This window comes from Mirounga leonina, unplaced genomic scaffold, assembly GCF_011800145.1.
Source record: "Mirounga leonina isolate KUSES-001 unplaced genomic scaffold, KU_Mleo_1.0 Mir_366, whole genome shotgun sequence".
Taxonomy (NCBI): Eukaryota; Metazoa; Chordata; class Mammalia; order Carnivora; family Phocidae; genus Mirounga; species Mirounga leonina.
The window spans coordinates 26,307,193-26,319,606 of NW_023270709.1; the positions used below are offsets into that span (position 1 = coordinate 26,307,193).

At 43.2% G+C, this 12,414-nt stretch overlaps 1 protein-coding gene across 5 annotated transcripts in view; it reads left to right on the forward strand.

Annotated features, from left to right (window-relative positions):
• Window positions 1–12,414, forward strand: part of CARMIL1 (capping protein regulator and myosin 1 linker 1) — a 308,617-nt gene that overhangs the window by 259,017 nt on the left and 37,186 nt on the right. For all 5 annotated transcript variants that reach the window (XM_034985796.1, XM_034985797.1, XM_034985799.1 and 2 more), the window contains 2 exons: window positions 9,970–10,036; window positions 10,254–10,450. In XM_034985796.1, coding sequence (XP_034841687.1) covers window positions 9,970–10,036; window positions 10,254–10,450 — 264 coding nt within the window. The remainder of the gene's footprint in view (window positions 1–9,969; window positions 10,037–10,253; window positions 10,451–12,414) is intronic.

A 12,414-nucleotide genomic window follows, 5' to 3' on the forward strand; every position in this document is an offset into this window, starting at 1 on the left:
GGCCACCTGTATGCAGTTATTTGATACTGAAATCTTAAATGTTGGAGAATGTCAACGAAGGGCATTCATGTAGGGTTTGCCATATATTAATGTTAGGTCAGGACAACAGGTAGAGACTGTACCGATGTGCTTTCGAAACCCAGTCTTCTTTGGTTATAATACACCACCATAGTGGCATGTAGGACATGTCTTTGATAGACAGTTTATCTCACTGTTCCCTGTAGCAAATGGGTTGCAAATAGTTAACTCACTTTAAAATGCAGCCAAAGCCAACGAAAAATCACAGGTGGCAAACAATATTGCCTTGTTTTTGGCAGGTTTCCTCACAAATGAAGCAGACTGTGTTAATAATAATGATTGAAGGTTATGAGCAAGTAACTATCAAACTAGTGGATCTGTAATTTGGAGAGAGGTGTCTTGAGAATCCATTCTCTTCTGAGTCTCACTGGAGAATCCATTCAGAAGGGATGTTAATCAGAGTTGAACTGAACAGGACAAAGACCTTGGTTTCTGAACCAGATCAGGTTTTTATAGAGTTTGGGTGGTAAACCATCTTTACCCCAAGTTCTGCTTGAGGTTGGAGGTTTAGGACAAGGAGTTATAAGACTTAGTCTTAGGAGAGCTTGGAGATCCAGGAGATCCAGGGAGAACCAGATCTCCTGATTGCTGATTGGCCGCTACAGCTCTCCAATCAGCATCCCAAGGCATCAGGCCCTTCCACCATCTACTCTTTTTACTTACCACCACTGGGGTTTACTGGACTCAAGTTTTTTAAACAGTAGAGTAAATTGTTATAGGATTCAAAACTTTTTTTTTTTTTAAGTAGGCTTTATGCCCAGTGTGGTGCCCCATGAGGGGCTTAAACAACTCATGACCCTGAGATCAAGAGTCAGATGCTTAACTGACTGAGCCACCCAGATGCCCCATTTTGTTAGAGGATTTGTCTGGTTTTTGGGGTGGTGGTGGTAGTATTGACGATTAATTTTTGTCATCTTTATAGAGTTGATATCCTACGGACAGAGTAAATGGGTTACATTAAGCATTTTAGGCTAATTTTGATTATTCCTCTTGATGTCACTGAGCCATGACGTCCATTCCGAAGGCGAGTTTTTAAATCTCCCAGCTGCCTCATTCCTGCCCTCCGTTTTCACGTGGATTTTCCAAAGATCTAGTAGGGACTTAAATACCTCTCTCAAGTGTAATACTTCGAGTTTTCCCTCATTATTTATTCATTCTTTTGCAATTAAAAAAGTTAAAATCTTCCTCAACTTTTCATGACTATTAGAATAACATTGTGCTTAATACTGCAATAAAGTACTTCTCTTTTTTATAATACTACTACATGGGGCACGTACCTGGTGCTCGTGTTCATAAGCATCATGCTTCTGAGCCCAGCAGCACTAACAGGGGCTCTCAAGGTAAGATATTTGCTTGCAGTTGGTACCAAGTACTTTCATTCTTTGGACAGCTCTTAAGAAAAATGCATTAAATTATAGCTACTTTTAAAGGAAACATGCGAGTGTGAAACTTCACTTTGGCATCAGTTACACGATGAGTGAGAATGAACAAAAAGTAAGCCATTAACTGTTTCCTGGAGAAAACATGACAGAGTTGGGAAGAGAAAGATTTTTAATTTTCTTGCATCAAAAAAAAAATTGTGCAGATCTGGAGAGTAAGGAAGTGAATCATGTTAATGTACAAATCGTTCCCTCCTGTGATTTTCACAATAGGCTCTCATCAGTGCTACTCCCTGAATGCTTTTGTTTTAACACCGTGATGCCATTTTAACTGCCATATGAAATGAGGCTCTGGATATGAAAGTTAATAAGGGTGATGTGAATAGCTGGATTTAATGATGTGTTCAGTAGGAAATAGCCTCTCACTAAATCTCTACATATTGTTCCCCCTTTTGTCCACAGATTTATTGCAGCTCTCTCAGAGTTATAGCTTATGTTACCCCTACTCTCGCTAGAGTTTAAAACCTGTTACTGTCCAACCGTCAGCACAAAAGGATTAGGCATCTTTTTTTTTTTTTCATGGAGATCTACACCAGCTCAACCTTTTAAAAATGGAAATGCATAGAAATTACTTCGGCTCAGGTCATGATCCCAGAGTCCCGGGATCTAGTCCCACGTCAGGCTCCCTGCTCGGCAGGGAGTCTGCTTCTCCCTCTGACCCTCCCCCCTCTCATGCTCTCTCTTACTCTCTCTCTCTCAAATAAATAAATAAAATCTTAAAAAAAGAAAAAAGAATGAGTTTTGGTTCCCCTTGAGCAGTGACTCAGCTGAAAATCTGGTAGGAAATAATTTAATTTTTGTAACCTAGTTCATTAAACAGGGATTACCCATATCTATTCTAGAAGTGCACAGAAAAGCAGAAGGTGAGCCTAGGATATCTTGTATCAAAAAGCAGGGATTGGTTCCAAATCCAATGGGATAATTTCAAAGGCTACAAAATCCAGATTGAAATGGCTCCCGCTGGGACATTCTGAGCACCAGAAAGAATAATGACAGTAATAGCTTATGATAGATTGAATTAATTTTAAAACATCCATGAGTCCATAGCAATACTAAGAAAATTAAAAAGAGGAGGATACAGAGGACTTTTTAAAGGAATAGTTGATCTTTGCAGGGGATGGCACCTAATAAATGCGGGAATGATGATAAAAGTGAAAAGGTACAATTTTGTAGTCCGCATTGTATTAGTTCATTCAGGTAAGGATTGTTGATGGTTGTTTGAAAATGGGGTCATCCCCATGAAACAGAGGTATCGCCTCAAAGACTTACTATTAATTCCCAAGGGGGAAGGTACTCTTATAATGGAGCGGTTGGCAGGTCCCCACCTAATGAACTTGGTGTTACCAACAGCCCAACAACCTGACATGGACACCATCTGCTCTGAGTCAGCTATACCATCCCCCTTCTCAAGAGGGCCTGGTACGCAGTAGGTGCTCAGTAAATACTTGTTGAATCTTAAATAATATAAAACGTTCCTGATAAAGTCGTAGCCTCCTTCCACCACTACCGACGTTCTCTTTCTCCTCCCCCTTCCCTCAGAGGCACCACTGTCCTGAGTTTGGACACTTCCTGTTTACTTTGTATGTTCAAACATACATGGATTCATGAACAATATATAGTGTTACTTTGTATGGTTTAGAATTTACATCCATGGCATCATGCCATGTGTATTTTTCCGAAACTTGCGTTTTTCATTCAGTATTACCTTTTGAGGATTATTCATGTTGTTACATGTGAAGCTTCCCCCCCCCCCTTTTTTTTTTAAAGATTTATTTATTTATTTGAGAGAGTGAGAATGAGAGGGGGGAGGGTCAGAGGGAGAAGCAGCCTCCTTGCTGAGCAAGGAGCCCGATGCGGGACTCGATCCCGGGACTCCAGGATCATGACCTGAGCCAAAGGCAGTTGCTTAACCAACTGAGCCACCCAGGCGCCCCCTGTTTTCCCCCTTTAACTGTTGTTCTATCATTTCACTATGTTTCATTTGAGTTATCATTTCCCTGTTCCATAGGCTTTTAGATTGTTCCCAGCTTTTGGCTATTGTAAGTCTACTACTTACGCGTGCGTCCTCACCCGCTGATCTTTGACTTGGGAGCAGGTGATGGAAAGATGATAGTATTACTAATGTTCAAAGTCACTACCAGTTATTGAAGTGCTGTGAGGCCGTTGAATGGCACTATAAACACTTTATATTCACTTTATCTTATTTAACCTTATTTTACAAACTAGAAAGCTAGCCTGATGTTACAAAAACATTGGCCAAAGCTCCACAGCCCCGTAAGGGGCAGATTCAGGATTAGAGCTCAGTTCTTGAATGCCAAAGCCTTGAGCGTGAGACCTGCTCTTAAGAGAGGATGACCTCTCTTCACTCACTGGTCCTTCTCCTATTGTAATGGGAGCTGTTGAAGTCGATATAGTTAACGGAGTTCCAAAAAGAAGGAGTAGAGGCGTGAGCTAATGACCTTTGTTCCATTGAAAAGTTGAGCCGTCTGTTGCCATGGTTTCCCTCTTCATAGGAACTTGTTTGTTTTTTTTTTGCTTGCCTGTCATTTTAGGAGTTGAACCAATTGAAAGGTCCCTCACCTTCACTTATAATGATCTTTAGGTGGATAATTGGGACAGAGCACTTCTCTTGTTGATTTAACCTTTCACAAAAAGAAGGGAAGTCTAAAATTATCCATGAGACTTAACCATCAGCTGTAACTCACTCATGTATGTATCCATAGTTTTATCTTTAAGGAAACTTTCGAAGGGGTGTGTGTTTACAAAGGGGAGTGGGAGTCTTTATTTTAGGCAATTCAAGAATGTGTGAAAACGTATTTTTACTTTTCCTCCTTTCATCTAGCAAGGCTGTTTCAATCTAATTTAATGAATCCTAAAATGAAATCTATTTGAAGAAAATTACCTAATACAGTATGAAATGAGTCTGGAGACTGAGGCTTTTTTGGCACGTTGCTGATGGAAGCCTTTCTGATAAGCAGATAATATGCTGATGATAATGGTGTTGTTGGCGATGGTTATGGGGAATGCCTCTGACTGGTGTGCCACCTTTTGGGGTTTTTTTTTTAGATTTTATTGATTTCTTTATAGCACACGTGAGCAGCGGAGGGGCACAGGGAGAGGAAGAGAGAGAATCCCAAGCAGACTCTGCACTGAGCGCAGAACCTGCCACAGGGCTCCATCCCACGACCCTGAGATCATGACGTGAGCTGAAATTAAGAGTCAGATGCTCAGCTGAGTGAGCCACCCAGGCGCCGCTGTGCCACCTTTTTCCTAAAGAGACCCAGACCCTCACATCCCCAGATTGCAGGGCCCCATTATTTCATCGTGTTGTGCATTAAGAAAAATCGGCACAGAAAAAATAAGGTACTTGGGAAAAGAAGAGTCATCCCCAGGTAGATGGAGTAGGTAGTCTTCCTCAGGGTGTGTTTTCAGGAAATTTGGAAGACTCCCTCACCCCCCTACCCCCACCAAGTACTTTGCTTTCACAAAGCCTGACATTCTATAACTGGACTTGTGTTTTGGTTATGTTTTTAAAAACTCTTATAAATTTTCAAGCATTAAGGAGATGACCTAACAACTGTTGGTGATCAGTGGGGTTTAAAAAATTATTTAATTAGAGACTGAATGTGAAATATAACGCATAAGGTATCATCACCCTTGATAACACTGTGGGTAGGTAGTTATTCTAGAACCTGGCATCAGCTCCATTCCTGAAAAGCTTTGGTGACTGAGGGGGAGAGAGAATTCAAAGCTACTTCATCCTAAAGTGTAGTGGGGAAGCATAGGATGGTAGAGAAAGATCCCCAGATGGGATGTTTTGACACGCCCGGAGATACTTTGTCCCCATGTTGTTTCTGGGTCTAGCAGTTTGACCCAAGAACCAAAACCTGCATGGAGTTTTCCAATGTCCATCCAGTGGTCTGTCCACCGTGTGCCTTTGGAGCTGATGACGTCTCCATTCCCCAAATGGGGTCACTACCTTATGGGGTTTGTAGGCGGCATTCTGTATGCACTTAACAAAGGAGGTAACATCTGTAAGAGTTTCTGCTATTTTCAAGCTATTTTGTGCTTCTGCTTATAAAGAGCCAGAATGGATGTGTTAAGCCAATATTTTGGCCTCATTCTTGCCCTGTTTCTTTGCTATGAAGGCTTTTTATGGAGCTTTTCTGTTTGTTTGTGAACCGTGTCTCTCCCTCCCCTGTTCTTGTAATGCTGTTGCTTTATCTCTCTTCCATTCATATTTTTTTCCTTCCTTTTTGCTGCATGGAGACTCTCTGCTGTACAAGTGTAAGTATTTTTTGGTGGCTCTGCAGTTTCTGGCTGTACTACTTTGCTTTCTTGTGCCCCATCTGCTTCTGCGCTGCCCGGCTGGTTTTTTTGGAGACTCAAGTGTCGTCATCCATCTGTGGATCCTGCGTGAAACAGGCAGCAATTTAGAGACAAGATTGGATTTTACAAGATGGTTCAGCTAGCAAAACAGGCGATGAATTTAAAAGATCCTAGCTGTGCCTAAAACCAAGCAGAGTGTTGATGAAGAGGGTACCAACCTTCAAGAGGGGAGAGGTGGTTTTTCCCTTTGTATACAAAAAAAAAAAAAAAAAAAAGTGTGATTACTTAAATGTCTGGGTTTTGTTTTGTTTTTTTTTTTCCTGATTCTTGCTTCCCAGGGTTGTAGAAAATTGGCATCATGATTTGTTTCTTGAATGAGAAGAATTTTCCTAATTAATTTCCCAGCTTTTTTTTTTAACCAACCGTGTTTTTGTTTTGTTTTTTGCTTTTTTGTTTTAACCTCAGGGAAAAGAAAATTAGGGATTCTTGAGCTCAAAGTGAGAGTGTTGTTTATTATTCTTTGCACAAACTTGATAAAATGAACAAGACAGCTTTTCCATCCTATTTTTGTGGTGATAGAAACAATTTAACTCTCGTTTTTAAAAAAAAAAGTATGTCAGGAATTACATGTTAAAAGTGAGTTTAACAGGAAAAAAATGTGCTGTTCGTCAGACTCCAGCCTAAGTCAAAGCATTAAAGTAGACCTATCACTTGAATGACACGAGAATTGTTTTAATTCCATTATAAAAATCAGATCAGATGAGTAAGATTTCTGAGCAACGTAGACATTGTGTTGCTTTTGATTCCTAGAGAATAGGACCCTGCCTTTCATCCGTAGTTGGCCACAGTGGGGATTTATTGATGGTTGGTGATGTCAGGATGAGAAAGAAGTCTTGCATGTAGGGTTTTCCTTCTAAAGTTACTTTTTAAAGGGTTCAACACTGTTCTTCCTATTTCCTGAGTATGTGAATTTGAAAATAATTTATTACAAAATGCATTTATAAAGTAATTTTGTCTAGGCCTAAAATAATAGTTAACCATGAATTGATTTGTAGAGAGTCCTTTGGTATGTGTACCTCTTCTGCTTCAGGCCCTGACCCTCTTCATCTGAGGGGCACTTCTTGATTTCTCCTGTCAGTAAATACTCATTGACAAATGTCCAGGGCAGGAAATGAAGACTAGGAAATAGCCTGAGAAAATTAGCCCTTTCATTTTGATACAAGAGTGTTAACAGTTCTGAAGAGGCTGGTAAACTAGATTTTTTTCCCCCCCAGGTTGCAACTTACCTAATCAACAGGTGTGAGGGGGGTTGGCAGGAGTACATATAAACCAGATTTCTGGAGAAACATAGAATATTTGTTCCTAAATATATACTTGGGTAGATAGTCATAGCTCATTGTTATATTTCCTCTTGCTTTAGGTTTATATGTAACGGGATCATAGGAGTAAGCCAGTAAAGAGTGAGCAAGTTCAGTTTTTTATCTAAAACTGTTAAGGAAGAAAAAATTCGAAAGAAAGGAAAGAAAAATAGGAGAGAAATAAAATTCACTCCCCCCCCATTGTTATACTTAAACCATAAGAAAGAGATCATGAAACTTTTCGTGTATCAGAAGAAATGTCTAAAATTGAGTTGCATTCTTAATACCAGTTTCAGAAACTAGTCTGATTTCGAGTCCTGCCTATTTTAGCAAAAGTCCATTGTCCCTGTCCAAATGTCAAAAACTTCGAAACTAACAGATATGTCACATACAGTGGGAGAGTTTCATGTGAAATGCAATTAGGAGGTATTTGCTCTTGTACAGAGCATATGAAATGAAGGATAGCTTTGAAGCATTAGAAAGTCAAACCAAGAAGAGCGAACTAGTTTCCCTTTGGTTGATGTCTGCCATCAAATATCCTGATGATTTCCTAAATTCCTCAGTTTGTCTGTAAAATTAGGTTGAGCTGAATGACCTAGTTACAGATTGGCATCAGTTTGTAAATGTCTCTTTATATTTTCATATGCTTATAAATATTATGTAGTCTATGTATTCTTTTATATATAATTATACATAAAATTCCATTTCATATATTTAAAATTGTAATATATTTGAAATGTCATAATTGTCATGTGTTTTACACACATTTGGCCTCTGTTATAAAGGTTATGTAGGGAAACGAGCCAGATTATTTTTGCCCATGAACACTCTTTCTATAAAATCTAATCAAGAGTCACAGGAAAAAATGTTGGAAGACATCGTCATTCCATGCATTTTTAAACCTCTTTCTTCTTTATTTGTGGCTGTCTAAACAAATTGGCTGGAAATTATATCCCCAGCTGCTTCTTGATCCTTTTACCCATCAAGGTTGTGCACAAAGTGGTTGGAATACTAAAGACATTTTCATTAAACATAGCGTATATTTCAGGAGTTTGTGTCTCCTGAAAATTAATTATTTTTAGAGGTTCACCTATGAATAGACCAGTCAGTCCACTATCCTGTTCAGTCGACTGCAAGGGCATTTTGAGGGGAGAACAACCTGGAAGCTGGATCCCTTTCCAGTTGCATTGGATTGACTGTGTTTTTTACTGAACCCACAAAGCCTGTTGTTTACAAATAGATATTCCTCAGATCATCTGCCTTTAACTAAACCTTGAAAGAACCAAATCACCAAGTTTTCACTGTATATTTCGGGAAGACCAGTCTGGATTTAAATGTAATTGCTCATCTTTTCTCTCCCTTTTCTCTCAATAATAAGTAACAGCGAAAGGATACTATTGTTAAATCTGGCATAAAATTGTTAGAACTGTAAAGTTGTTTGCTTTAAAGGTCAGTATGAACCATTCATTCCTTGAACCAAAGAGTGTCAACTGTGTGGATGTTTTTTGAGAAAGCCTTACATGGCACCCTATTAAATGAAAGACTACCAAGTAAGTTCTGTTATCTCTTATTTTAGACAAATGCTAGTTTCCAGTATCAGACCAATTAAAACATCCCTCAAGTCCATTCATCTGTATATTGATTTTGAAGGGTGCGGTTCGGAGGGATGCTGGGCCAGCCTCACAATGGGTCTGTCCCCGATGCTGCTCCTAATGCCGGCTCGAATGGGAGCTGTTGTCATCTCTGTGACTCAGTTTCTTCCTTCAAATTCATTTCTCTAGGTGATTCAGTTCTCTAGGTGACCTCCCGTTTTCACGCTTGTGGTCCTGTTGCGGGAGAAGCTAATTACCCTCTTTAGATTTGGCTTTACATCATCAACAGTTGGCACCAATGCTTAAGATGTTTTGGCGGTTTGGGTTTAGGTTTCATTTTTTAGAAGACTAACAGGATGAAGGACTCTTACTGAGAAGTGACAGCAGACGGACTTCCAAGTCATGGCATCTTTTTCCCAGTTAGCCTTTGCCCATAATATAAAGATCAAAATCTCAGTGGCAAAAGTATGAAACAAAACAGTTACAGTGCTTAAATCCTGAAAGGGACAAAGAGTTGGGCATTGCCTTGCATCAATAATGTTTGATGTTCTGGTGGTAACGAGCAGTGGATAGTTGTAGTTTCAATTGTTAGTGACTGGTGTTTGCAATCTTTTAATCTGTTTTTTTTTTTAAAGATTTTATTTATTTATTTGACAGAGAAAGACACAGTGAGGGAGGGACAAATAGGGGGAGTGGGAGAAGAAGCAGGCTTCCCGCGAAGCAGGGAGCCCGACGTGGGGCTCGATCCCAGGACCCTGGGATCATGACCTGAGCCGAAGGCAGACGCTTAACGACTGAGCCACCCAGGCGCCCCTTAATCTGTTTTTTAATATCCATTTTAATATCCTCATGCGCAGCTTGGAATTACATTCCGTATCTTTCATTGTTCCTTTCCGCCATATAAATAGAAGGTAACTGGTTAGGCCTGGAGGCAAGAAGCAAGCAGGGGGCTGTATCAGCTGAGAACATTATAAACATTTAGAAATGTATGGGTTCAGTCTTTCCAGTCAGGCTGTCAGATGTGACCAACCACCCTCTGAAGCAGCAAAACAAGTAGTGTAAACATTTGAGCCCAGGGGTTTCTCCACCCACCACCCACCCCAGAAAGGTTTCCGAAGTCTGCAAGGCAAGTTTCCTGTGGATACCTCAGTGCTTTCTTTATTTCATTGCTAGATGACCCCGAAGTCCAAAAGGAAGAGTATCCATAGCCGGATGCTGCGACCTGTTTCCAGAGCCTTCGGTGAGTTACTTCCGAATGCCCGCCGTTTCCCTGTAACCACGAGACACCCCCAGCGCGGACCTCGGACCGCCTCCGGGATGCCTCCCCGGGATGCTGTGTGTGAGTGAGTGTGGACGGGGCGCGTGAAGTGGTTTGTGAGCCCGTGTTTGCCATTCCGTGGTGGAGTGACTTTGCGGAGTTGTGTAATGCGTGGGCACGGGGCTCTGCTTTATTTCAGAGATGGAGTTTGATCTCGACAAAGCGCTGGAGGAGGTGCCCATTCACGTCGAGGACCCGCCTTTCCCGTGCGCGCGGCAGGAGAAGCGGAGCTCGGGGTTTGTGTCCGAGCTGCCTTCCGAGGAGGGGAAGAAGCTGGAGCACTTCACCAAGTTAAGGCCAAAGCGGAGTAAGAAGCAGCAGCCCACGCGGGCGGCGGTAGGTGCCGGGAGGGCCCCTCTCCCCTCGCCCTTTCCGCCCCGGGGCGGGGCGGTGGGCGCGGGCAGCAGAACCGGCCCGCCGGGCGCTCGGGCACAGCCTGGCCGCAGGGCGCGCAGCAGTTTCTGGAAAGACCCTGCTGGAGGTTCCCAGCGCTTCGGGGCACGTGCCCTTGGAAGAAGCCCTTAGAAAAACAGCGGCCGCGTGGGTGCGACAAATCGGCGGCGTGTGTGGAATTTTTCACGTCTGAGTGCGACACGGTGGAAAATAAGCACCAGAGCATTTGCTGGTGATTGAAAGTGCTTGTGCGTGACTCGGGGGTGCACACGCTACTCCCCGTCCGCGCCCGGTCCTGGGCGCTGCCGATCCTTTGCCTTGGCTGACGTGCGAGCCCGCAGGGGTGCAGAGGCCGTCGGGGGAGCCGCTCTGGTGCCCCGACGCGGCAGCTCCCGCGCCTGCCGGGGGAGATGGGGTTGTTGGTGCTGAGCGGCTCTCGGGCTCGTGTCCTCCGCACCTGCTGTCTCTCTTGCTCACCTTCCTTGCTCCGCAGTCCGCTCTGCGCCCGGCCACCTCTGCAGCTGCCCCAGGTCACTCCCGGCCGCATCCTGTGCGCGCTTGTCCGCTGTCCTCTCACTTGATGTCTCAGCGCTTACCTGACACAGAAAACCCCATCCTTCCCGAAAGCGATTTCCCGTGGGCCTCTGAGGCCCGCACGCTTCTTTTCCACCCACCCCGCTGGTGAGGGCATCGAGTGTGTTATTTGCTGCCTGGGCCCCGTGGTCAGAACCCGTGGTTACCGTCTGTTGACTTCTGCCCTGTCTGCTCTGCTCTGGGCTCAAGTGTTCCCCTGCCTCCTGAACTTAAGTGTCCCAGAGCACCTCGGGCTCGGCACATTCAGAACTGGGAGCTTCTCTGTCTGTAAACCCACCTTTCCCTCCTAGCACCTGCCACCCACGGAGCATCCCTCCTAGCGCCTGCCCTGCACGGAGCATTGACAATTCAGAAACCGTGATATGATCCTGAACACCAGGTCCCCACTGCCAACCCTGATCTGCTGTCTGCCTTCCTCCTAGTCATCCCTGACATTGCTGCTTCCCAGCCTGGGTCTCAGGCCTCCACAGAGCTGCAGCCTTCTTCCTGTCACTTCCCCTCCATGCCCCACATATCTCTTGGGCTGATGACCATTTATCTTTCAGATCTCCATTTGCCTCAGTGTTCCAGGAAACCCTCCCTGTCTCCACCTCTGTGTTCCCATAGGTCTGTGCTTACATGACTCCAGGGGAGTTCATTCTCACAGACTGGTTTTGCACGGTGCACAACCTGAACAACCCTCCATGGAGGCCATGGCTCCTCCAGTGCCTGCTCCTCATAGCTGTTATAGCTGCTTTTATACCTCTCACCATAGTGTTCTCTAAACACTCTCTGTCTGTAAGCTCCATGTAGGAAGGCGTGTGGTTTATTATCCTAGGATTTATTTTCAGTGCTCTGTATGTTTTTAGAACATAGTAGATGCTCAACCGTACTTATTGAACGATAGGTAGATGACTGGAGACAGAAGTGGATGAAGGTCACAGTAATTATCTGTCTGGTCAGTGATTTATTCAAACTACCTCAGGCTAGTTGTGTTTAGTTTATTTCTCATTCAAACCTGAATAGCTTGACATGGTTTCAGAAAAACAAAAGAAAACAACTTCAGTGCTTTGTTTTCTGATTTACTTGATTTTAACATTTTAGTACACCATTACATATTCTTTTTCTTCTTTTTAAAATATTTATTTATTTGAAAGCGAGAAAGAGAGAGCGAGCATAAGCAGAGGCAGAGGGAGAAGCAGGCTCCCACTGAGCAGGGAGCCCAATGTGGGACTCGATCCCAGGACCCTGGGACCATGACTTAGCCGAAGGCAGACGCTTAACTGACTGAGCCACCCAGGCATCCCACTATTACATATTCTTAAAGGAATAAA